Source organism: Syngnathus scovelli, chromosome 18 (assembly GCF_024217435.2).
Source record: "Syngnathus scovelli strain Florida chromosome 18, RoL_Ssco_1.2, whole genome shotgun sequence".
Lineage (NCBI taxonomy): Eukaryota > Metazoa > Chordata > Actinopteri > Syngnathiformes > Syngnathidae > Syngnathus > Syngnathus scovelli.
This window is the reverse complement of record NC_090864.1, coordinates 9,132,264-9,159,689: the sequence shown is the minus strand read 5'-3', so window position 1 is coordinate 9,159,689 and position 27,426 is coordinate 9,132,264. Positions and strand designations below refer to the sequence as shown.

Below are 27,426 nucleotides of genomic sequence, written 5' to 3'. Positions count from 1 at the left end.
CTGTTCCTACATAGGGTTAAAATTTTGCACCCTTCCAATGCCCCCCCCTCCCCCGGCCCCTCCTTTAAACCTGATCCAGATCACAGTCTCTAAGCTTAGCTTAACCACAACCTCATTGCTTTTCCTTCAATGTTTCCAGCTCTGTGTGCTTGCTGGCATCTTGCACTCCTCGACGCTCCAGCCTTCTGCAGCCATTTTTTAATTTATTCAAGAACCTGAACTCATAACTATATATTCTAATATCTGACAACATCCACATTCTATGAAAACAATTAAAAACTGACAACTTATTCGTGTTAAGCAGATGCAAGTGTGTTTCCACACTCTTCTTCAAGAAATCATCAGAAGATGGCCAACCAGAGTGATCTTCACAAAGAACGCAATTTGGTCCCAACCAAGTTCTGTTCATTCTTCACCCTCACGTTTGCTTTATGAGCACTTACTAAGCACTCATTCAGCCAAAGCAATCCGCTGAGTGTGGCCGGGGTTTGTCGCATTTCCATTTACCAGATAGCCGTGATCTTGCATTGTCAGCTTTTAAGAGCTAATCAGCAAGAAGGGGAGACACTATATCTATGAATGCAGTGTCGGAGCTCACACACAAAACAGGAGGACATTAGTTATTTTAGTAAGAGCTGAAGAAGACCTTTGTGAGGATCTTGTTTTCTCCGTGGTGAGGTCATTGATAGTGGCTGGAGAGCAAACATCTCAGTGCCTCGTTGAAATAACTCCATCCATCCATCCATCCATCCATCCATCCATCCATCCATCCATCCATCCATCCATCCATCCATCCATCCCTCCCTCCCTCCCTCCCTCCCTCCCTCCCTCCCTCCCTCCCAATGGAAATAAAAAACAAACCACAAAGCGTTCTTCAACAAAACTTTGCCAACTTAAAATACAAAAACACTGACAAACACCAATTAGCATACATAATTACAAATGGCAACTATTAATGGTCGCTAGAAACCTTGCTACGAACTCGAATCCGGATTTTCCTGCATACTTTATAAAGCAATAAAAAAAATCTGCAATACAGTAAGCCGCAGGGAACAATATCATTCAGTTCTAAAGTAAACAAGTTGAACAAACTTGCATGTGTATGGGAAAAAAAGCAAAAACAAATTACATTAAACATGAAAAAAGTCAACGCCTCCGGGAACAGAAGAAAAATGCCTTCCCAAATTAAGCATCATCGCTACTGTCAAGCTCATCCTCCACTTTATTGCTATTTGTAAGTCGGTATAAACCTGAGGGATGGAACAACCACAAAAGCAAATCATTCTTCTATTTTCCCTGGCTGAGAGATGCTGTTCAAGAGAGGGGGAAGAAAAAAAAAAGGAAGAAAGAAAACAAACGTGTCGGCTTCTCTTGTGGAGCGAGGCGTCAGATGCGGTGGTGGGGAGCCTGGAGCGCCTTCTCGTGCCAACACATCTACATGTCATCTTAGTTTAGATACACCTTGGAGAATGTGACCTCTTTCCAACAAGCTCGGCCCGGCAGGAGGTCCGACCCCAGATTGTTGCTAACCTGCATGCGTGCAAACGTGTGAGTCACCACCACATGGTTGCTAAGTGTACTTTTTTTGCGTCTTGGAGATGTTTGGGCTGATATTTGAAGCAGTCGCAGGATCCATCAAAGTATTGAGATGATGTCAAACTCATTTTCATCATGGGCCACACGGTAAATTTCTTATTCAAACCAATAGTGCAATCTGGAGGAGTCCAAACATCACAAGTGGTTCATGAAGCAAATTTGAAGCTTCATTTTCCAATCACTATTGCTTCTTTAAGATCTTCTGTTTTAAATGGTTTGCTGCCATCTTGTGGAATCTAAATGTAATTACCAACCACTTCTCATTTTTTTTTTTTGCTAATATCCTTCAATGGACCAAATCTGGCCCTGGAGCCTCACCTTTAAACCCTGTGGTTTACAATGAGCGTTTAGTACTTGTGACACTTGCTTGCTAGCAAAGATGGCATGGAAGAACATGCCATGCCTGTGGTTAAATCCCCCTAGGGGGGAGCCATGTCCGTATTAGCTTTTTTTTTTTTTTTTTACACCGCTGGATTTAAGATGGCACCTTAGCAGCAAGGGGGCATCCGTGATGGCCCGAGGCATGAGGGGAGCGTGGTACTGAAGACAGGCAAAGCAAAAAAAGGCACTCACCTGTGTATAAAAGGGATAAGCAAAGTACAGACACAGCAGAATCCTCCTTCCTGTCTACCATTTGGCCTCCGGCATTGAGGGATAACTGAATTACAGTAGCAACAAAAAGCTCATCTCACTTCCTCTCGGTGGGGGGTCACAATATGTGTGTGTGTGTGCCATGTGGCCATTAGTTCAAGCTCAGCGTGGATTCAGGAAAACATGTTATCCAGACAGAGTTTATGTTTACATGATAAAAATGAAGGCGTTGAAAAATGCGTGTGCAGCTTGTTTCCATGTGCACACCGGGGTCCACACGTGTTTCGGCACCGCCGCTGCCACTCAACTTGATGCGCTGTCATCTGAAATGAGTCGACTGGCGTCTGTAGGTTTTCTAGAAACAGATGGAAACAAAAATTTTTAAATCTTCGGAGTGACCGCAGTGAATAGCAGATAACGCAATGTTCCATGACATCTGTCAAATTCAATTTAAATATTTTGGAGACAACAGGGTACCTGTACTGCCAACCGGCTGAAGAAACCACCAAATGACCATATATATATATATAATGGCAAAATAATGATTGGACTTGGGGGTAACAAAATAAAAATAAACTTGCTAGAACTTAGTGGGTGACTGAAATAATATGATCTACATCACTGCATTTGCTTGGTAAAAAAAATAAAAAAGCACAAAATAACGTGAGGATTCAAAAGCAGGCACTGATTTGGAAAAGCTCCATGTTGAATTCTTTCTTTTCTTGAGGTTCTCTTTTCCATCTGTGTCTCCAATGTGGTCAAGACTGGTTGACTGGAGCCCGGGTTCTCTTCCAAGCCCCTGAGAAGTTTGAGGTTGGTTGCTCGTGTGGTTTTGGTTTTGAAGTGCAGCACGTTGCCTCCCACCCGTATGGACTTTTTGTTTGCTTGTGTGCTTTTCCTTACAAGTAAGCAGACCCGGGTGACCTGTAGGCGGCACATCTTGCATTCCAACCCACTTGGTAAAAAGAACCATCATCCCGTGAGTTAACTTCCATAACTTTTCAAAGAACTTATTTCTTTTCATCAATTTTCCCATGTGTGTCTTGTGATAAAACCTCACAGAAGCTTTTCTGTCTTTTTAACAGCCAGACTGAAAAAAAAAAAACCGCTTAATGTTAGCTTTAAAGGATGACTTTTTTTTGCAAACCAGTGCCCAAAAACATGTTTTGGGCAGCCTATTCAGATGTCGCACCAGATGGAAGCTGTGTTGTGAGCAGGCTGGTAGAGACATTCTGTCACTGTTGTCATTGCCGCATGCCTGCTCGTGGACATCAACACAAAAAAAAAAAGAAGCTTTTGAATTTTTATGTACAGCACAGATCTGTGTTTAAATAGACATGCGCTCAAGTCTTTTTGCTTCTTTCAATTTAATTTAGCTGCTTTGAATACGAGCCGGGGATTGCATTTATGCAACGGCTGCTATTTTCTTCTTTGACTGCTCTGCTACTTTGCATCAAAGTGGAGTTAGAACTCAAAGAGCAAGCAAAAATATTGGGACATTGCCGCTTGATATAAACTTTTGTGGAACAACTTAGGGTTGGCTTCTTTTTTTTTTTCATTGACGAGGATTTGTGAGCGTTAGCACTTCGTTTTGACTTCGATCTACATTTTACAGCATGATATATACATTTGCCACTCATCTTCACTTTGCATATTTAGATGAAGAGAAGTAATGAAGAGCTAACGGCAGACAAGAGGGCATTTAGTCAAGTGAGGAGCATTTAGCTTGGGGTGGGGGGGGGGGCACTTGAGAGCAGAGTCAATCTCGTCAAGCAAATCCCAGAGAGATCTTAACTCGCATCATCTGCTTTTGTTTGATATGGCATTTAAAGTGCAGGCTAAAAGTAAACGCGGCAAAGATAAGATGTGGAATAATAAAATCAAATCAGTTTAACATGCCTGCTTTACATTTCCTAGTTTTTTTTTTTTTTTAAACTAAGCGAACCTTTCCAAAAGTCAAATCTGCAGGATGGTCAGTGGAAGGCTCCGGCAACATGCTTCTCTGCAGTCACTGACTTACAAGATGAACTCAAATCAAATCAGGGCAGGCTGAAGGGAACAGGGAGCCCTGCTTAAATCCGGTTAAACGTGTCTAATCTAATGTCAATGAGAAATGAGTCACCTCTGAACCTCTGAGTGCAGGTGATGACCCAGAAGGTCCATATGTCTCCAAAGCACCTATGCTTCCTTGGAAAGGATCCAAGCATGAATTCTATGTGTGGCTTTCAGATAGCCGTAAACATCTGTCTGCCACAGAGCACCCCCGGGGAACGGCTGTTTTTTTTTTTTTCTTCACCATCAACAGATGCATTTTTGGCCATCACTCATCTCCGCTCTTATGAGGGTCACTAAACATCAATCTGAAGGTGATTCGAAAGCAACCTAACATGATTTCTCTGTGCGCGAGACTGTCGAAAGGCCAACTGATTAGCATAATGTTGTCACGGGCTTAGATGATGGATACTGGCGGGAAAATCATGGAATTTTTTTTCTTCTGGCAAGAAGAGGTTTCTCCATCAAGATGGTTGTTCATTCGAGTGATTGGTTAATGAAGTATGTCTCTTTGGGAAAATACTGAGAGACAATTCTGCACAATTTGTAATCTATCCATCAGAGCCCAAACACTTTGCAAACCGTACATGTTTCTCTTAAGCTGTGAGAAAAAGAAAAACGTTGGCTGGAGGCTCCTTGTTTTAAGTGTGATCTGGGAAATGGGATCTCATTCTCTCAAGCTCGGTGGAAAACAGGTGCGCTCTCAAGTTCTTCTCTCCTGTCGCATTTCTTGTGGCTCCAAAAGTTGAGCCAGCACCTGTTAACATTCCACACATTGAAATGCTAGAAAGAGTCACGGCTTCTCCACAATGAGAATGTAAACTGAAAGTAAATCACACCTGTTTTGCCTTGTCACAGAAAACATTAAAATTATTATGACAAAAAAAAAAATGTCTTAGGTACAACCATACTTAATATTTTTCCTTTGATACTTTTATATTTATGGCCTTCAAGAACAGCGACCCAATCAGAGCAAAGCTTATTTACAAATCAAATATTATTAAAAATAATAATAATAAAATAAATAATTTCCAAGCGTTATCTTTCAAACCAGATGAAAAAAAAGATAAATAAATAGATAAAATTATTATGTGAACTTTTTTTTCCAATTAGTGAGGTTAACCTCGCAACTGGGACTCACAACATCTATGTTGTTTGTGATGGAGTAATATTGACAGTTCATTTTGGGTGATGCTCTACTCTGGCCTCATCTGGAGGGAGACTCTGATGTCACTTCTAATGTGTGTGTGTTGGGGGGGGGGGGTCCATGGGGATGGCAGGGAAGAAGGGATGAAAGAAACCAGATCCTTTAGGTGCACTCTCCTGCACTGACAGTGGGCCGAGGTTAATATGGAGCCACCTGCTTCATGTGTACTGCTTGTGATATACAATACAACTTGGTTGCTTAACAGTCTGCCAAATAAAAGAATAAGCTGATTGTGCAAAAACGTGCTTTTTGCGTCTTTGTGTGTGTGTGTGTGTGTGTAGGAAGGAAGGCGGCTGACAGTTACGGTGACTTAATACCACTTGATATTTCATGGCTGGGGGAATGTGGCGGCACTCCCTGCTTTATGGAGCTGGCCTGGATTATTTAGTTGGATGGAGTCGTGCCCAGAGGAACAGCTGAATGATGTCATGCATCACACACACACACGCTCGTACTTACAAGCACACACACACATGCACACTTGGACACTGTAACTCAAACTTGAGGTGTTGGCTAGTATTGGTGTTCAGAAGGGATGGCTAAAGTATGGCCTGCGGGTCAAAGGTGGTTCGTGACGATATATATATATATATATATTTTTAGAATACTGTAAATTAAATTTTTATTGTTGTCCAACAATGGGGAAAAATGGATTTGCCTGCATTGTGCTTCTTATTTTTTGATAATCAATGGTAGCACGAAATAGCAGATTTTTTTTTTTTACATTTATTTGTTATTTTATTTTGAGCTTACATTAAGAGTAAGCACAACTGTTCCAACTTAAAAAAAAGAATATTGCTAAATGTCTACACTGATCTGTTTTTACCTTATTTATTAAAGTTTATGCGTAGGGAAAAGTTTGGCCACCTAAATTCAGAACGATCTGAGTGATGCCGGGTAATCAAAGTGGGAGGGCGGAATTGGTTCTGGGGGTGGTGAGGTTTACTAATAAGAGCCTGTGTGGATTTCACAACAGGAAAAGGCGTGGTGGCGGAGGTGAGGGCGATGAGAGTCGGGTCGCTGGGGAGCAGATGTGCATTTGGAGGGTGGGCGCTTTTAAGAGGGTCTCACTTTGCCGCTAAGCTGACCTCAGCGCCATTTACAGTACAACATTGTGTTTATTGTTACGTGCATGATCAATGTCAAACACTGGATGGCTAAAATCCCCTCCCCTCGGCCTGCTCAGCAACAACAACGTTCTCTGCGTCTTTCCTCTGCTTCATACGAGAGCCTAAATATGGAAACGGTAATTGGAAATTGTTTAGACAACCTGAAATGGTTTATCCCGAGGCTGTGCACAGCTCACAGATCAAAGCGGAGGAAACATGAATCATACAAAGTTTCTGTACGGAAACAAGGCCTTTCTTCCTTTGACATACACGTTGTACGTTCTGGCACAATGTTAAGGAAAACAAAGAGGGAGAGAGCGTGACTTTATTTGCTCTGACTTTTTCTTCCGTTTGATCCGTCTGTTTGTCTCCTGTCACAGAAAGCTCTCACAACAACGAAGCGTGCGCAGTCACCCAGAGCGACCCGGCAAAGGAAAATGACGATTCCCTTAAGAGATCACTTTAAACGCCTTACCTCTCACTCTACTACTCCTTCATGTCTTTATCCTCTTTGTCATCCCTCGTCTTCTCGGCTCTCCGGGGGCGCAGCATCTATTGCAGAGTCTGCATCCTGGACTCTCAGTTTCTCTCCTGGAAAAAAAAAAAAAAAGCATAAAAGCAAATGGACTGATTCCTCCACGAATCCGCTTCAAGCATTTGGATTTAAATATGGAAAAACTTTCTATATTCTAGCATCACCTGTTATCAACCTGATTGTGTTTCTCAATATGGAGGATATTTCCCACGTTTTTAAGATTTAAATTCTCCGATGGTCAATATAGAGGAAGAATGCTTGGCAGGCAGCCTTGAAACAGCTGCAGATTGACTTTAACTAGGCAATAGATGTGTGTCTAACACGTTACACAAGTCTCAGGGCAACAGTGGGAACATAGAACGAGTCATCTGGGGAATACCGGCGCACATAAGTGTAATCCAAAAAGTCCAGTTTAGTCACGTCGAAACAAAATAATAGCGCATTTAAAGTTCTTTCGCTTTCCTCATGTGATTGTGAATGCCATCAGGAATATTAACCAAAAACATTTCTTCTAAGGTTGCTTACCTTCTCAAGGAAGCTGACTCAGAGCCAAGTGTCATCCTTCCATTCCAGCACACCACTCTGGAGTGATGTCACTGCTTGATGAGGGCAGAAAAGCAAATTTTAGAAAGCCTAACAAAACATGCACTTTATACAGTTCATTTTATTAGCAACCATCGCTTCAAATCCAACTCTGCAGATGGTCATTTCATGGTCACTTGAACATACAAGACGTTCGCAGCCTGATTGTGTCACCCCTTGTGATGCTCCAGTTAATCGGCTTCTGTTCAAAATGACCGAACAATGACCAGCTTTGTATCCGCGGCTGAGTGTCACATGGTCATGGTGATAATTTGGTCAGATTTGCCGAACCCTACGCTCAGTCACACGAATACACACCGAAAAAGAAACTCTGAAGCTCCACTAAATAACTCTCATTTCTTGTCTGCCATTAACTCATTCAGTGCCATAGGATATTAACTTGGCAGTGAATGAGTTAAAAGGGAGGATGGAATTAAAAAAGACAGCAAATGATGTCATTTTCCTGGTGTGAAGCCAACCTAAGTGGTTGTGCAATTATTTTATACAACAACACCACTGCAGACATTTATTCTAACACGGAAGATGATCATTTGCAGCGCCATGATCTCCACCATCACCTCATTGACTTCACGGTACAAGGAGCGGTTAAATATTTAATATGTGCTCCCCCCCCTCCCTCACAGCATCAGGTGTAACTCACTACTATAATCTCGGCCACCTCGGTGCCCGACAGTAATTATAGTCGAATTAACTCTAAGAGGCAAGAGAGTCAAAGCTTGCTTTTATATCTTCTTGCCAGTTTATAACCTGCTGCTGCTTCTGCTCGCAAACTCTTTGCGGTTATTCGTTGAAGATATGACCCAGATGAGGAGTATTTCCCCCAAACTCATGAGCAGCGTCGTTAATCACCGCACTCCCGACACGTAGCAGAAGAACAATAAATGGCAGTGTTAAGCATTTTCCAAAAATGGGAGCCTAAAAGCCAGCGAGCAGACAATTGTGGAGCTCTAAAACAGTGACAGTGGGCGTCTTGCTTGAGCATCAAAGCGAGCGCTCACAAAGACACACCGAGGAGGCTATATGCTTTTTATACAAGTAGCCAATTGTGATTTTAATCCATTTAGGTACGTAGCTCGTCCCCCAAAAAAGATCCCTGAATATGTAACGTAAGTAATAAAGCAAAAGGGATGCACGTGCTTTACCTTAATCCCACACACTCATTTTTTGTCACTAATCTGACAGATTAACAGTCTTTTATTACCTGAATACGCCGCCTTCGACATCCTTTACCTCTTGGAGAATCCTGTTTAGAAGTATTTAAGTTCTCAGAGCATTTCTTCACGCTTCCTGTGAACCTTTTATCTTAGACAACAGATGAATAGGATGTGTGGAGAAAAAAAAAAAAGGTAAAATGCTACCTCAGCTAACTAAGGTAGAAGACCTTGTAACTTTTTAAAAGTCCTGCCAAGTGCTTGTACTGGAAAGCCAACTTTAAATCCACATAATATTTCAGAGGATCCTTTTTTCCTCCCTTCATGGATGATGACAGTAAAACGCTGTTGAATTTAGAAAGCAAGGGACTTCAAAGGTGCAACTTTTTCATTTATTTTGCTTTGTATACGAAATGTGAAAAGCCGAGTTTGTATTAACAGTAATCCTCTCAGTTCCCTGGCTAAATAGGAATCGGTGTCAAGGAAGTATGTCGAGTCAAGCTTTGAATCTTTCGAAATCCAGTTATTTATTAGAGGAAGTCGTTGCTTCTTGCGAATGTTGATTCAAGGATTTTTAAGGTATTGAAAACTCACCTACTCGCGGTTATTGTAGCCTAGCCAAAAGTATTTCACCACCTTTCAAAAATGGAAGGCTCTCGCAATGAATATTTCCAGTGAAACGAAAGGTTGTGAATGATTCACCGCCGGTGTTATCTTGTGAATTGAATAATCAGCAGATAAAAATTTCAAGGGAACAACCAGGGTGAGCAAAAGCCCAAGTGTTTGACTCAGGTTCTTTCCAGCGGGAACAAGCAGGCGTGTTTCTATCAATATTTTCGCTGCACTTTCAGAATGGCCTCAACCGCACGGCTTGTTCACGCGAGCTTCGGAAGATGATAGAAAATCTCCAAGGTTGGATTGAGTGGGCGGAGGTGAGTTTTCTCGAAACAACTGTGGGAGAGGTGATTGTTTCCCACAAGTCTTCAGGGATTCCCCTTCTCCTTCTCGGCAGTAAAAGCACCACTGATGGACGTCTATGTTTGGCAGGTGCTCATATATACTTGGCGCCTCGCCTTGCCCACAACTGTCAGGACAGAGTGCATGGCGAGAACATTACAATTCACATTATCTCGCAACAATAGGCTATTTGCTGCCTGTTGTAGTCCACAGGGGCTTATCAGAAGCTGCCAAACTTTAGGAATGGAGAGCTTGGAAACTTCACGAGGTGGATGATGGGGTGGGTGGTTTTAGAGTGGGTGGAAGATGAACTAACCTGGCCGCTAATGTAAGCTGGAAGAGCCATGAGGTTTATTTCTGATTGAAACCAAAATGCAGTAATGCAAAAGTGGAAAAACTAACTTTGTTGGCCCAAACTATTGCACCAGAAGATCTTTTTTGATGAGAGAAGGTCAGTGTTTATTTATTCGTAATCATGTTTGCTATTGTGTGTATTTTTACACATCTGCTCGCAAGGCTGAACTCTCCTGACCTGTTGATTTAGATGCTACAATCATTTTCTGGCCAGTTGAATTATAATTAGTAACACTGATTACATAAACACACGGAGAGCGGTTCACCTTGCAGCCCATTAGAACCTTCCAGATATCGAGCCAAATGCTTCACATATCTCTGGAAATACCTTTTCACTGAGTGCCCCTCTTTTTGCTCGCTGTTGCGTAATCGCTCTTGTGTTGTATTATTGAAACGTTTGGCTCCGATTAGAGCAGCAGATGAAACGGCTAAATGCTAATGTGTGATTTCCCGTGGGGCCGCACGGCTTCATGAGCTGCAGGTGTTTGTCGGCTAGGAGGAGGGCTTTTAAAGCACGTCGATGCCAATTACACCCGCCATTGTTTGAATTTCGTGTTAGTCGTCGGGCAGGTGGTCCAGGTTTGCATCAGAAATCCTTCAAACGTATCGACCCCCCCTGCCCCTTATCCCCAACCTGCCGTCTGTTCGCAAAGTGCAGTTTGAAATCAGTCATCTGTTAAATAAGAGGACAGTTGGGTGTAGCAGAAAACCTCTGCTCTAGCCAATAACATGTTTTTGATTATCTTCACGTACGCTGGAAAAAAATAAAAAAGCCACCACACTTTAACTGGTTTTAAGCGGCTAAATGTATTATTTTTACCAGCTTCACTTTTTCTACAAAACCACATTTATACAGCTTCAATCAAAAGGCCGCTTCCTCATATTTTCTCTGAGTAGTGAGGGGTCATAGGTGAACTCTTGAACGTACTGGCCACCTCTATTTTAACGCCCCTTCCTCATCTCAGCCCTTTAAAGGACGGCACCACATTTTTTCTTGCTGTGCTGAGCATGCAAAAGTGCCTTCCGGGTTCTATTCTCTTCTCCTTCATTTATCCCCCCCCCCTCTCTCTCTCGCCCATTCTATAGTACATCACTGCAAATTTATCACCTCACTTTGTATTTTTTTTCCCCAAAAGCATGCAAAAGGAGGGGAATTATTCCTGGATCCTGACAGGGGAGCCTCAGGGTGGTGGGGAGATGCTTTGGAGAAAAGGGGGGCAAGGTGCAAGAGGTGCGCTTGGTAAAGGGAAGAAGTAAGGAATCTGAGAAAAAAAATGTGACTCATGCAAATGCTGCTGAGGTGAGGAGGGAGGGGAGAGGGGGATGAGCATAATTGATTCTGACGACCCAAGTCAGATGGCGTTCTTCCCAGGGGGGAGACGGTTAGTGGATCCCAGCCAGAGTCACCGTTACGGAGGGGGAGGGAAGTAAAGGGGATGAGGTAGGATGGAGGTGTGGAGAATATCCCACTTGGATACAAAAGTAGCAATAACATAGTAAAAAGGAGAACGGTGGAGAAAAGGACCACATGGTGCCTGACTCGCTGCAGCCTGAATAGGCTTCTCCCCACATTCTCCAAAAAATGAATAAACATAAATTAAGGGTGAATAGTTGTCGGAATAAAAAATAAATAACTGCTGGGTTATTTTCCTAACCCACTCACGAGGTGGCAATGGACTTTGAGCGGATTGGGTTACCAGATTGGTTTGGATCGGGTTGAAGATTGCATTTGGGTGTACTGAAGAATTGAAAATCTCCAAAAGGGACTTCAGCAAGTCGGTTGTGCTGAATTTAAAGTGAATGAGGGGAGCTGCAAGGCAGTTGTGTACACTCCCACAACGGCGCAAACGCCCATTTTTACCTGCACGTGTCTACAAAACACCAAAAAAACATCCATTTATGTTTAAAACATCCCAAAAATAATAACAATGAGGACGCTGCACCCAAGTACGTCTCCAACATACACAAGCAAACATTCAAACACATTTCTATGCAGAAAAAACACTCCTCCTCTTATTACCCACGCACTCACGACTCCTTGGAGCCAGACTGTGTAAGTGAATTAGCGATTCAGATGGCTTCTTACTTGCAAACCTTGTTAGCTTTTGCGCTACAGCAAACACAGACATCCTTGTTGTGAGTTGTGTCTAGAACTATTGTATTGATGATGGTTATTAGCCACACGTGTGTGCGTGCTCCTCGTGCGGAGAGCGTGTTTGCCCTTCCAGCAGGCCTGATTCATTAACCTCATGTCGGAGACAACTCAGTGAATGTAGGTTACTGCTCAGTAATTCCCCAAAGGCAAAGTGTCGGCATTAGCATCCGGTTATCTCGCCGCATTCCCCCCCGAGCTGAGACGACTCCGGAAAGATGCTCTCTGTCTCATTTAAGCCATTGTTGGACACACACGGGCAAATGTTGACACACACGAGTAGAATAGGAGATGTGATTCGGGCTGGAAAGGAAATGGGAAAAATATGTCACTGAAGAAATGTTTTGATCAGTTTTTTTTCTGTTTTGGAAATAAAGACAAAACATGACAAGATGAATGTGCAAAAGCCTGTACATAAAGTGGATGGCAAACTTTGAGTCATATGAGAAGTGAGGGCAAGATTGGAACAGATGGCAGGAGTTCCCCTGGGCGAATGGCGCCTGCCCCAATGAACACTGGGAGGGAGCTCTTGACCATCTGGATAGAAAAGCAACGAGCAGCATCCCAGAGAGGATTCCCCACTAAGCGACATGGAAAAGAAGAGCAGGGGGGCAGGCCCATTTGGAGCAATGTCACCAACATAATGGCCACGGGCCATGTGAGAATCGGGTGACAAGTGGCCTTAGGAGCGGACGGGAGGGGGGGGGGCATGTCCCACCACATCCAGCAGTAGGCGCCATCTCTCTACATGCATTCGTCAATTTTCTAATACAGGGATGGGCCGCTTGAATGCTGGAGGAGCAAACAAACAAATATTTTTTTTTCCATTCAAAAAGGGCACAACACTGCTGAACAAGAATACAACATTAAGAGCAACAACTCATTTTGTAAAATTCGTTTCACAAAATTAACACAAACAAAAATGTTCACATTGTTAAGGTATTATTTTTGTCCTACATACCATTCCAAATCCATCACAAAATTTAGGACAACTTTTAGTATAGTTGAAGTCAGTTTGAAAACCCATAAATGCAACTAAGACAGGTAAGCCGTCTAGCGGTGGTTAGTGATATTACAACTTAGAACTACGGTTGACTCCTGGATATTTAAAGTTCGGATTTTTTTCTTTTTAATCATTTGGAAACACACACACACTGTAGAGTTTTTGTGAAAAACATTTTTCAGTTATCTAAAGAATGTTGGGTTTGTAAAATAAATACTCAAGCACTAATAATTCTTGTTGCCTATGTGATATTTAGATTACAAAAATCTTTCCTGCTTTGTAGCCTACTGAAGTGGGTGGTGCCCAACTATTTTTGATCGGTGTCATACACCCACTAAAAGGTCGAGTTGGCAATCTCATGCTGGCTTACAGATGAAAATTAAATCGCAACCATATCTCCATTCAAAGAGTTAAACCCGACGTATCATGCAAGCACACGTGCTGAGCATTTCTTGAATCTCAGCTGTTGGCAAAAAAATGGAAGGAAATCTCAGTAATATTCTGTAAGCTGTCCATCACCTCATGTAGTGTAAGCACTTGCTGGAATGTGTGGAGCCAAGCTAGGCAGAAATACAAATCAAAAGCATATTTCTGGTTTTGGCTTTGGGAAGTGTGCAGTCATCTCTCATGCTCTTCAGGAAGCGCTAAATGGAACCAGACTGGAAGTGGAATGGGGGGGGGGCGGTGGGGGGTGATGGTATGTTTAGTTAAGGTAGATGATTTGAACCAGAGAGTTTGTTTGTCTTATCTTCCTATCAGGGAACTTGTACATGAGGCGTCTATGAATATATAAACATGGAAAACATGAGGAAGAAAAGAAAGGGGAGCTTCCGTTTTCTGCCTGGCTCGTTGTGATTTTTTTTTTTTAAGCCTGTGCACATTGTTTTTTTCTTAATTAAAAATGTAGTTTGCAGTCATTTGTATCAATTCAGCCATAAACAAACTTCAGCTGCTGTGTTGCTCATACTTTACAGTTTATGAGAAACATTACTGACAAATTCCCTTGTTTGGGGAATTTAGGAGCTTGTTTGTTTGCATGCTGTTTTAAAGTGAGAATAATGTTATTTGGCACATATATTTATTAGCTTCACTTTTATTCATCTTGGCATAAAAAGCATGGATGCAAGCGTTTATACGAATTGGAAAGCGCACAAGTGTAGGGACGGCCTGTGAAAGAATCTGCCCGAATATATTACATTGCATGAAAACATTTGGACCAGTTTGGATGATCTGGAGTAAAGTGGTAGCTTCAACTAAAAGTACCCAGCTTGTCCTCCTGAGGTGTCTGCCTTCTCTTCTCCATTTGGAGCTCAAGCGGATCGATGACTTTCTCCAGCCGCCCGTCATCAATTATTCACCTGATCAGCCCTGCTGCTCATTAGATGACTAATCTCTGAGGGCCAAGAGAGACGGGACACTTTGAAACCCGAGACCAGCGCAGAGGCAGGATGAGCAGCTCTCGTGTCCATATTGAAAAAGAGACACAACAGGGGGGGGCTCCTAAACGTGGGCTTATTGTTTTCTACATTTCGGTCCTGACATGCTTTATAAATCTTTGATGTAACCATAGAATCACTTTGATGAATGTGCACACATATCATCGACACGCCGCGTGTGCCGACGGAGTCGTCACACGTGTTAGTGTATCAAGACAGACTGGCAAGCACCGGTGGGGCGTGTGGAGCTCATGTTCAACAAAACACTCCATGTTGCACTCGTATTACACCGCCACTTAAGATGTGCTCACTGGTCAGTGGATCACATTTTTATGAGGCTGTAAATCTCTCCGTTGATGCCACCTTTCCTTTTGGTGCATTGTTTTTCCTTCCAGATGGAAACGAGAAGAGTTTGGAAATAAAAGGCCGTCAAGATACTTCCGGAAAGTGATGGAGTACCGTTGACCTGATCTGGAACAATGACTAGCAAGGTTCCAAAAAGTACACAAAGAATCAGACCTAAAGAAAGAAAAAGAAAGCTTCGGTTCTTAAATCTCACTGATCAAGAAGTAGAGGTGGGGAGAAAAGGAGGGGAGGGGGGGGGGGGGACTTTGATCAGACAGGTCCCCCCTGAGAGCCAAGCGGAGGTGAGAGCGCTTGTGTGACGGCTTTGCTGCGCGTTGACTCTGATTAAAGGGAAATATGCATCAATGTATAGCGTACTTCTTTTCATCTGCGCCTGCCATGTGTAACTGATGTCGCACCTTTCGCACCACCTGAAGTTGCTCATTTAAAAGCTTGTGAGAGGAAAATAAAAGAGAATAAGAGCACGTTTGAGGAGATTTTGTCTGACGAGCTGCAGGAACACTACCGGAGTTGCCCTTTGACCCGTGACACAAAATCATGTGCTTTTAAAATAATTACATCGTGGTAAAGCTCGAGCGTGCATCACTTTGACTTATTTTTCCCTCTCTGTTGTCTTGTGGGACTTGAAAAGGAGTGGAGTTTCATGTCGCTTGAGAAGGAGAAGACAAGCAGGCATCGTCCTCATCTATTAAATATGAAGCAATCAAAAGGAATACTGCTATTGTTCAAACGCTCAGAACTTGATAACCTCACATTTCTCTGAAAGTCTCTCCTCCACCGCATTTGTTAAGTGCTGGTTTAAAAAAAAAAAAGTGCCAAAACTGCAAATCCCACTCAATCCGGTACACAGAGATCATAAAGCATTGATGTCAATTTCACTTATAGAAGCAGCACTTCATCACCAACAGATATTGCGCAACATTTGAGCAGTAAAATCAATCTACAAATGTCCATCGACAAATTCAAAACCATGCGTGATTAAATGAGTTATACAAAAAGTTTCTCAGCAAAGCATATTTTTATTTTCATAAACAACCGGGTCTCAAGGTACACAAACCAACACAAACACATGCTATTTTTTTCCGAGGCATAACGCCCGCTCCGAATTTGTAACCACGAATTTTACCGCTTGCTTCCTTACTGGTATTGAGGCTTGAGGATTAAAAAGACATACGCATAATAAACGCTAGTGCACTGCAGCTTAGCCACTTCCAACTTTGTGTTTTATTGTGACCAAACAGATCATCTAAATATATTTGTAAATATACTGTATTTATAATTTTCACAATATAGCTATTGTATCTATAGATTACATCTATATATCATATCTATACATATATATCTATGCAGCCAATATATTGGTACTGTGACTAGGATTTTTTTTTTTTTTTTTTTAAAACATCTAGGTACATTCATTTGACCCTGTCATTTTTTATTTCATATGAAAACAGATTAAATATAGAATATCTCAACTCAATTATATCATACAAACATCTCAGTGACACTTCATTTAACACAAGCATACTCTGTATTAATCTAGTATAAAATAGCATATGTTTCTGGACAACAGTACAAAAACTCTACCGAGACGAGAGTCAATTGATTTTCTCGGGTGCATACGTCAACAACGAGCTAAAACAGTATTACGTCAGTGGTCAAAAGCTTCAACACAGATGTACAATCACTTATGTGAAGAGAACCTTGGCATATCACAGAGTACACAAATCAACAAGTCTTGGCCGTCAAATTGAAGCCACATGACAATATGGAGTACTTTTATTTCTTCTTTTAAAGGCCACAAGGCAGTCACATGAGTGCCGGTCAAGTGTGTCGTTGGATTCAAGTCGGCAGCGGATCCTTATAAAGGAGTATGAGAACGACACAAATTAAAAAAAACAATGGAAATACTGCAGTTGGAATTTGAAAAATAAATCTAAAATTGAGAGAATTACGCCACAAAAAATAAATACATTTAAGCTCCCTCGAAAAAAAGAAAGTTCTGGCACAATGACACGGTCATCAGTTTAATGTGATTGCAGAAATGTTAGTTCCTGATAAAAATCAGAACTAATCGGATGCAGTGCGGCAATTTTGACTCTTTCAAATTCCAACTTAATTCAGTGTTGGCCAAATACTCCTACATAGGACCCAAAAGGCTGCCAGTTTCTTCTCTACAGTAACTATAAAGATTCCCATGTGGTTTTTGAAGCGGTCTTAAGTACCAAAGTTAGAAAAGCGCTTTACAATTTTGGGCCGACGTGTTAAATAATCGTCCAGTGTACATAGTCTCTAACCTAAACTACTTACACACCTCAGTTGATACAGAAGACGACAAAAATAAAAATGAACACTTCCCATTGAGGGTGTAACACCATGCAAAGAAATTTGGGTTGGCTTTTGCACAGAAATGAAAAGTTGAATAAACTCACCGAATAACCTGCAACCCATTGCGTAACAAGGTGCTGTTGCGAGAAATACAACTATTTTTATGAGTGTGAACGCACCAAAGTATTTGGATGCATCCCAGACAAGTCAAACCAAAACTACACTCATGGCTCCCACTACAATTCTATCGATATTTGCATGTGATGGTTTTAACAGTTTCTCTGTATTTAAATAAAAATTAAATAAGAAAAAAAACAGTGCAACATAAACTGACAGCTGAATCTTGAAGAATGAGAGTTGTGAAAGATGAAACATTAAATCCCTGCCTTGTTGAACGTTACAACTGAGTGAAGCTCCATGTTGGGCAGGTTAATGCGGACTTGGAACCGGAGTGTCCAGACCTCTATCGGCCTCTTTGTCTTCCAAGCCTGAGTAGGAGCTCAAGGCAGCCCACAGTAAGCTGGGTTGCTCACAGTGGTGGTGACCCCGCCAGTGTTCCAGAACTCCTTCTTTAGTATCCAACACCTTGCTGCAAAGTACGCAGTTGAAGGCGGAACCTGTTGCAAGTACCCCAAGGCATCCGCCGGGAGCTGACGTCCGGACACTCTTGTCCTCCCGTTCACTTCTACAGTGGTGGAACCTAATGTGCCTCTTGAGTTTAGCAAAAGAGAAGAATTCCTCATCGCAGTTCCCGCACTTGACAAGGTTGCGTTTCTTATTGAGCTGCCGCCAGTAGTGTGCGGCGCGTTTAATCAGTTGTTCTTCAGGGTTAAGACCACCTGACAGAGGCTGGCCACCCTGTAGCTGAATCAGGACCTCCTCCTCATGAACATATATAAGATGCATCTTCATGTCGGCAAAACTGGGAGTGACTACATGGCAGCGGCCGCATTTAATCTGCAGCTCCACAGATTCTTCACGGCCCTGATCAACTGAGGGTTCTGAATTGTCCCTGCAGGGATGAAATTTGTAAATATCCCATCAATATTGGCACACATATAGACAAACCAAATAGACACAGTGCCCTCCAAAAGTATTGGAACGATCTTTGTTCTTGTTGTATACTGCAGACACTTCAGATCAAAAGATAAATATGAGACAAGTTCAAGACTGACACAAATTCTTACCTCTCAACAGCTACGTCCTCCTCGTTACGTTTAATGGACGGCTCCACCGTAAGCAAGACCTTGTGAACCTCTCGTAGATGACTGAAGTACACGCCCACATATCCAAAAGCCTTTTTGCAGAACTCGCAGCTCAGAGATTGACGAGATCGAGCCTCAGAATGGTGAAGCTTCATATGGGTGCTCAGGCTGCCCGAATGCGCGTAGGCTTTACGGCACACCGGGCAGACATACGGTCGACTGTTGGTGTGACTGTTCATGTGGCTCTGGAGGTGATGCTTAAACTGGAAGCAGCGACTGCAGATGGGGCAACGGTGGAAGGAGCGGCTGGCGACCAGAATTCTGGAATGGGACGAACCGCTCAGATGGAGAGCAACCGGGGGGTGTTGGGGAGGACAATCTGGATCCTTTGTTGTGGTTGGTGTGGGGAGCTGGTGACTTGGTACAAACACCGGTTCTTGACCATCTGAAGTACTGGGAGGCAAGCTAAGTAGCTGGGGGAGGGCCTCCATCACCAACATTGGCTTTGGCTGAATGCTACGGTACTTCTTGGAAATATCAACTTCTTTTTGCTTGGAATTTGACACGACTATTGAGGGTTTTTCAGGGGACTTTCTACGAAAGAAGGACAATGACCTCTTCTTTCGGGCTTCATATGCTAAGATGTCTTCCATTGTCTTTCTCTTACGTCCTCTTTTCTTTCCCGGTAGTTTCTGAAGGTTACCCACGACCGGGTTGAGTGGGTTCTTATTCTGAGGCTGATCAGATGAGTTTGGCAATTGGCTGCTACCCCAAGCTTGAACTATTTCGTGGATTGAAGGATCTTTGGGGCTCATGGGACCCGATTGGTTTAAGCAATCCTTCTCAGGGGACAAGTTGATCTTAGCAGGTGGAATGAGTGTGGTCTTCATTTTAGAGTAGGGAGGGATGGACAGTTTACCCTTAGGAGGGGAAGGGATAATCTGCACTGTTTTACTGAAGATGGCCGGAGAGATAACAGCGATGCTGTTTGGACACGGCGCTGACGCAGGCTTTGATTGGCACATCCTCACTGGACCGCTTTGCTCCAGGGAATTGCCCTGCGATGATTTGAGAGCAGTCGGGAGAGTAGAAGATTGGCATGGATTTTGAACAAGGCCTGCAATCCCAGATTGCTCAGCTTTGTCTGGGGTTTGTTCTAATTGGGACCCCGGGTACAGGACAGCATTATCTGGTAAAAGGGCAGGGACAGAGATATCAGAACAGGCCGGGTCAATAAAAATGACCTGCTCGGACGGTTCCACCTTTGGGTTTTGAGTTTGAGTGACCATACTCTCCTCTTTTTTCTCCTTAATCAACAAAGACGTGTTGCTCACTAGTTTTTTTGGCGCTGCAACCCCGGAGGTAGCTTTCCCCCTTAGAGGTGTTGATCTAACCTTATCTGTGGTTCCTGCTCTCCTCACAGGTTTGTACCTGGGTATGGGCAGCTTGAGATTCTTTTGGATGGACTGGGTTTGTTGAGGTTGTTGTTGGTGCGTTGTCTGGGGAGAGACAGGAGGGGGCAGTGCCACCAGAGAGAATGTGCCATCCTGACCAGCTATTTGCATCAGGGCATAGTTTTGAGTAGGCACAACGATGGATTTAGAGGTGGAGCCACTATTAGCTTCAGGGAGGGCAGGGGGAGGTTGACAGGCTAGGACTGTAGGGGACGGGGAAGGCACAATAACTGGGGCCTTGGGGGCGATGTTGCGGAACTGAAGGCTCTTCATTTGAATGGCTGGATTCAGTGGAAACCAGCTGCGAGACAGACAAATTAGTCGTATTAGATATGATTGGGTAGCATATGATGAAAGGAGGCAGGACGCAATCTTGCAGCAATACACCTTCATTCTACAACTACCATCTTTTTTGGGGATCATTTTTCGACATGTTCTATCTGCCCAAGTGTGACAAGCTGTCCGTTAAACCATATCTCTTTGGTCACACATAGTAGTTATCTTGTTCCCTGAGGCTAAGGACAGAATGCCCTCTTTGATTTGAACTCAGCGTGGAGTCATAGTTCCTGCTGGGCCATTGCAGTGAATTCCTTGCGTCATCCCCCAACTCACTTCCTGGAAAGTACAGCTAGTACATCTGATGACTCGAAAAAGGGTTCCTTCCCCTGTCGCTTGATGACTCTCAACATTGTATATCCACAACACGCTAATACGATTTGGTACAGAAAGCATTTTGGAGGCGTCACAAAAAACATTCCAAGAAGAAAAAGGAGAGATAACATCGTCTTCAAGAGGCAGTAATGAGAAACAGCAAAAGGCCTACTGTTAAACAGCTGGAATTGTTTTTGTACAAAGAATATTTACACAGTACCTGACCACATGACAGCTCCATAAAACTGGAGGTATTCCTTCCCTACATAGCAGACAACTGATCGTATTTTGATTGTTACCGTGGCTGAACACTCAGTGGAATAAAACCAAGGGATCCTTGGTCTTTAACGCAATTTATTCTTTTCCATTTGACAAATAAATCTGTCTCTTTTGACAGTTGAATGAGATTAGGAGGGGGTGATAAAAAATATTTGACAAATTCAAAATAGGTTATATAATTGCAATATAGTTGTCCAATAATTTCAGCCTTCCTCTTTGGTCAAATCTAAGTTTTCCTAACTTTTTTTCATTTTCCTCAAGTCTAAAGCAGTCTTCCCTTACCCACCTCTAAATTTTATAGCAAGGGCTTTATGAGGCGTCCGCTGTGGAATAACAAAGCAAAGCATCGGAATACTTGTGTAAATATGAGGTTTCAAACCTAAACCAAAAAAAAAAAAACGATGTGGACAAAGAAAGGGTCGGCCTTTGACAGAGTAAACACAGAGCAGAACCGGTGTGGCGTCAATTTGTAAAAAGAACCACCATACATTGTTACTGGGCTCTAAATAGATGATCATGAGGGGAATCATATATAAGAGTTAAAAGACAAATACATGTGGAGGTCATAGATTTCACTCAATCTGCCATTGGATTTTAAACGCCATTAGGTTTAATCTAACTTGGGTCAAAGGTCAGGGCTAGGATGATGCAGATGTGTTTTTTGTAAGAGAATGCATAACTGTACACATTCTTCACGTCAATATACAATGCGCAATATTATGGCAACTACTGTGTAGTGTTTTTACCTCCCTCGATTTTCTTGCCTAGTTTATCTTTTGGCCTCTTTCACATTTCATTGCTATCTCTTGCACTGTGTGTATTTCGGCATCTTCTGTATATCTTGATCTCTTGTGTTTTTCTTGTGTATCTTGTATTTTACTGCTACTGGACACAGAATTTCCCTGAAGGAGTAATCCCAAGGGATTAATAAAGTTGAGTCTAAGTCTAAGTCTAAGTCTAAGGGACACAGGGAAAGGGGAGACAGATTAACAGGTAAAGCCAGAGGGTGAGAGGTGAGGGACATATGTTTATGCATGGAAGAGGTCAGGGTTGAATAAGAGGGCAGTGTGTGAGCAGGCCGAGCATGAAGTGAGTATTAAAAAAAATAGATTCTGGTTTACAAGCGCAAACCGAGCTGGGACGTGTGCAAAAATGTGGCCCCTGCAAGAAAAATAAGATGCCAGACAAAACTGGCTCAAAGTTGAAGTTGTCCTGAAGTGATGTGGAAAGTGCTGTGTGTGCCAGAGTGCAGGTTTTTTTTTTTTTTTACAGGAGATATGCAAGGTCAAAGCACTTTAATGTCTAAAATTTTTTTAAAAGCATTATTTTTTAAGAGATAATTAGCTTCCAAAATTGTTGTCATGCAGTTTAGAGTTGCTTGAATTGTTGCTGTGTACTCTTAAGCACAAGTTTTTACATGATTGTGTAATTGTCTGAAAAATGCTCCCACAAAAATGCAACCACATTTTAGTCCCTTTATTTTCAACTTGAATTGCACTGCTATTAGTTCCACATTTTTTTAAAGAAGTCAAACAGATGAGAAAAAGTCTCGAGTTGAGTTATCTTTTTTTTTTGACAGATTTGACAGCAGGAACTAAAACACACCATTCTGTCGTCTCTCTACCCATTTTTTTTAACAAAGTTGTATTCTGAGGGAAGGACAGCAGAGAGCATACTCGTGAGGTTTGTTATCTCCCCTGGTAGGGGGAAGCAATGCTCATCTGGGACTCCAAGATAGGGCCTGGAGATGGAGCTGGTCTGGAATGAACTATGTGTCCATGTTTGTGAGTGGGAGGGGTAAAAAACACAGCAGAGGCCAAACTCCCCCAGGTTTTGGCGCAGATGAAAGGCCAGGATCTAGGCTAGATAAGAGGGCAGATCATGGGGGGTCGGGGCCGGCCGGCCGGCTGTGGAAAGCCATGTCTAGCAGTCATCTTTAACAAGCCGCTTCTTCTCCATGCAAACATATTCATGTGAATAAGTTGTCTTTTTAGGTGGAATTATTTTTCCACCTGAGCAAGCTTGTGTGTTGTATTGTTTTTTTTTTCTTCTATGTATGCTGAAAACAGTCTTCAACTTAAGCCAAGTGTAAAACCGCGAGCGTGTGTAGGAGAAAGCTCTTTTGTGTCCGCGGCAAAGCGCAGTCATGGAGAAAATGAAATCGGTGTTTGCAGAGGCTGGATGAAACAGGTACTAAAACACACATATTGCACCTTTGCTAGCATCCAGCTGCTACTTTTGTCTTTGGGTAACATTGAAAGGTGTTGCTCTCTCTCTTTGCTCGATCACAGCGCCATATGGTATGCGTGGCATGTACAAACAAACACACAACCATATGTCATCCATTGTCACCTGAGCAAATCAATGCACTGGAGAAAATCCATTCCAATTAGGACCATGCCGATTTTGCCAGCACGTGGATGAAAATGAATCGATAAGTGAGCCCCCACTGTTATTCCTCGTATGGCATCCCTTTAAACCGCCTTAACTGAGGCTTTCGCGCGAGTACACAAAAACATAAGCAAATCTGACCTAAACACAATTGCAAATAAGAATATTTACAATTAATACAGCAAAAGGATGTAGGAGGTTAATGGCGTCGATGTGGAGTGAAGGTGACAGGAGTGTGTCCAAGAGCATGTCTAGAAATGTGAGTTTGTGGTCTCAAGTGTTAACACCCTATCCCTCCCCAGGCAGCCAGACTGTCTTAGTCATCCAGACTTTGCAACGCTAAACCTTTACCTGACCTTTCCTTACGCGGTGACATTTGGACCTATTGGAATAGGTCAAACAGCACTAAAGAGTGTGGAAGAAAAATGGAAGTGGGAGAAAAAAAAAAGAGAAAACAAGTTGAGTGAGAGCTGTCGGCAGCAACGAGAGTGGACTCTCCAAGAAAAGAAAAGAACTTTCAAGACTTCAACACAGCATCCTGAGAGAGTTTTGTTCACTGCCGGGTGAAAAGAAGCCTCATTGCAACCTCTACTGGCACACAAACACCTTAATGATCACTCCACTGACTCAATGGGACCAATTCAACGGGGAATCTGAAAGGAACGAAGATGCCATCGTGCTAATTTTACTCCCTCTGCATCTCAGATGAAACACTGGAAAAGGCAGCGAGGCATAGAGATGCGGAAAAGTTTTGCGCATCTAATTTTGGCCTTTTTTTTTTTTGCATCACGTCCTTCTTCGTATCATGCATCATGAAAGAGAGTCTCTCTTCTTCTCTCCAGCTTGCAACCATCTCTTTCATTTTAACCTCCCTCCCCTTTTCTCACAACCTGAGTAAATAACCAGTGTTGTGTGGATGCTAATTACAGCGGGCTCAGGGAGGGACGTGATTGGCCCAGAAGAAGGAGAAGCAGAGGTTGGGAAGGGCAACCCAACACAGACGCCAAGTACCAACCAGAGAAGGCCCTCCAGATGTTTGTGGGTCCGATTGAGAGACAAATGGAAAGGTTGTAAAACGTCCTTAATGACATCTACTCCTTCGAACAGATCAAAAGAATCGGCAGATGATCTTCGCAGTTCTCCTGTTGAGGTGAGACTGGAGCTCTTTAGCATCATTGTGGTTGACATCACAAGAAGGACTCAGTTCCGACGCGTAATTTAAAAGGATGTTTTCCAATGACGGGAAAGAAGGTGAAACCATGCAAGACACCACGTCGAAGAGACGGTGAAAGGAAAACACGGCAGATTGATTTGTAGTTAGAGGACACGGTCGGAACATCACGGAAGCGATGTTTTATTTTTTTATATAAATGCCATCCTGAGAGGTTTCTTGATTAAAAGAAATCTTATGATCCCAGATTAGGACTAGATTGGTAATGACAGGTGCAGGAGAAACCTTAATGTTACAAAGACTTGCGTAAGCTTTTAATCTTGTGTTAAATCCACCGCAAACACCGACAGAGAGACAAAGTGGAAAGGTAGAAAGGATCACAATGTATAAGGGATTGCAGGGGGGAGAGGAAAAATTGAAAAAAAAAAATGTGATGGGTGGATAGATGAGCTATTTTTATAATGAGGTCAGTGTGAGCTATGGGATTTTTTTCTCTTGGGAATTACACACACGCACGTACATATACACAAGCTGTAGTGATGTATCTTGCTGTGCACGGCTACCTCCATCAACAGAACAAAAAGGTACATGATTCAACTGCGCGATACATTTTTTAACAATGTAAGGCCAAGTCGTATCAAAGCAGAAGTTCTCCCCATGATTGAAGATCATCTTAAACTCAAATTACCTATTCGATGATCTCCTTCGTCATTACGTGGAGCCGAGGTCGTGGTCCTACCCGTCACCTATCGGCACTCCCCCCTGTAAAGACATCAATTATTTAATTTTAAAAGAACAAAAGTGTCTGAAACTCATGAAAGCGACCACGACAAAGTTCTCTCAAGCGATCTATTTGCGACAACGTGTAAAAAGTAACACGGCGTGGCGACGACGACATGATTCGCACGTGGCTTTGCGCATACACGCCCGGCGGACACACTCCATTTAACGGAACGAGCGCTCGTTTAGCCAACAGTGTCTCGGCAGGCGGGGGACACAAGGCTGCCCACTCAGTCAGATCCATCCATATTAAATAAATAAGGAGCGCTCTTGTGTGTGTAAATTATTCATTTAACACGCCTTATCCTCTTCCAACAACCTTGTTAGAGCAACTCGGGAGTGGAAAAGGGGGGTGTGCGTGCGTGCGGGTGGGGGCGGGCACAAAGCGACGGCGAGGCAGACACTGTGGCTCATGAGCGACTCAGCAGAACCTGTGGTGCATCTCTAAGCTCTCCGGGCGTTCAGTCATAAGGGGGCTAATTCGGCCTGACACCTCCTTTGTTTCAAGCAGAAAAGAGCTGCGTACACAGCAACGCACATACGCAAGGCCACACAATCCAACTCCACATCGCCATGCACAAAGTTGAACAGAAAGAGCACAAGAAATGAATTTTTAGTGCATATTCATAGAATAATCATTCTACTTGTCTGGATGAATTATTGAGGAACGGGAGAGCGGCACACGCAACGGAATAATGCAGTGGATGCTTTCCTGTGCCGCCTGAACTAAAATCAGAAAGCACGGGAAGTCATCAACGCTTCCCGAAATGATGCTAACAAGCCGCAAAGGTGACGCAGGGGTTTGTTGACGTGAAATAAATTCATTAAAGCAGGATTTTGAGACTTAATTGTTTCGAATGGAAAATTCCAAAAAAATACTCTTCCATTTTTTTTTCATACATAAAAATACGAAAAATAAAACAGGTGTCCCTTAGTGGCAGGGCTGTACTCTAAATTTGCTAAGACCACATGAAAACATCGTCTATTCCAAGCCAGGGCGGCAAAATTACAGCCCTGCTCGTTCTACTCTAGCATTAAACCTCAATTAGCGTACAGCTTTGCCAATGATGTCATTACGCAGGGTTACTTTTCTTCAAAAAGACAAATGCTTGTATCGGAGCCAGTTCAAACTTTCAAGTGTGGTTCTACAGGAAAGCAACGTTCTTTCCGGGAAAAAAGGTGTCTTCAAAAATAAAAAAAATATTGTGGTCTTAGTTTGGCTAAATTTACCAAGACTGGTAATACGATCATGACGGGGCTTTTCCAAGGAGAAGAAAGGTCACTTACGACAGACATTCAATAAACACAAACCGTTTGACCTCCAGTAACCTGACAGAAGAACGCCCAGTCGGATACCAACTGCAATGGTAAGGTACACCTAAAGGGAAACTTGAGCTTGAGCTTATTCAAAAATCAATGATGCAAAAAAATGAACTCCCTTAACACTCTTTAAAAGTTGCATTAAGGATAATTAAATAGAAGAAATTCTCTTTGGATGTAAATTTAAATAATGCCACTCCGAGTTCAAGAGCTATTGTGGAAAACTAGGGTCGATTATAAAGATAGACTGAAACTTTATGGCCAACAAAGTGACATGAACGCAATAAATTATTTATTCCAGCTCGCAGCAACTTCTCACTTTAAGACCACGAGGTGTAGAAGAGAGGAATCACTCTCACATCTTCAAAGAGAAATCAGTTATGGCTAAGTTTGTGTACTTTTTTTTTTAATCACCCAGATTCTTTATAAAATCTCTCTATCATGCACAGGTGAAAAGAGTCGGGGATGGGAGGGAGGGGGGGGACTTTCTCAGAAAGTGGAACAGCCTTTTTTTCCACGCCAAACTCGGGCAAAAACTTTTTTCCAAGGGGTGGGTTTGGAGAGCGTGAGATCAAAAGCCTGCAAGTTTCTGGTGAGCGGATCCAATCAGCCGAGAGGGCCAAGGAGAGGAGGAGAGACAAGTGCTTCCCTTTTAAATTGATCCCACTGAGACCCTCAAGGTTCCCCTCGCAGGACTCGCAGCAAAGCGCAAAAAAAAAAAAAAAAAAAATGGTCCTG

The 27,426-nt window shown here is 42.8% G+C and overlaps 1 protein-coding gene and 1 long non-coding RNA gene across 8 annotated transcripts in view; one reads left to right on the top strand and one right to left on the bottom strand.

Annotated features, from left to right (window-relative positions):
• Window positions 1-868: 868 nt before the first annotated feature.
• znf438 (zinc finger protein 438) overlaps window positions 869-27,426 on the bottom strand; it is a 36,044-nt gene continuing 9,486 nt past the window's right edge. Inside the window, exons 1-5 of one of the 7 annotated variants that reach the window (XR_007487440.1) lie at window positions 18,625-21,696; window positions 7,616-7,689; window positions 7,031-7,146; window positions 2,170-2,542; window positions 869-1,530 (exon numbers count right to left, since the gene is read on the bottom strand). Coding sequence is in view for 3 of the 7 variants with exons in the window: in XM_049748857.1 (XP_049604814.1) it covers window positions 17,867-18,449; window positions 18,625-20,519 (2,478 nt within the window). In the remaining 4 variants the exon portion in view is untranslated. Of the gene's footprint in view, window positions 2,543-4,088; window positions 6,678-7,030; window positions 7,147-7,615; window positions 7,690-16,111; window positions 18,450-18,624; window positions 21,697-25,276; window positions 25,351-27,426 lie in introns of those variants that run through there. The other 6 variants (XR_007487442.1, XR_007487439.1, XR_007487441.2 and 3 more) reach the window with 6 other exon arrangements.
• On the top strand, window positions 2,538-3,946 carry LOC137839660 (uncharacterized). The gene is made up of 2 exons (XR_011085701.1): window positions 2,538-3,000; window positions 3,094-3,946. It is a non-coding gene; the product is annotated as an uncharacterized lncRNA (long non-coding RNA).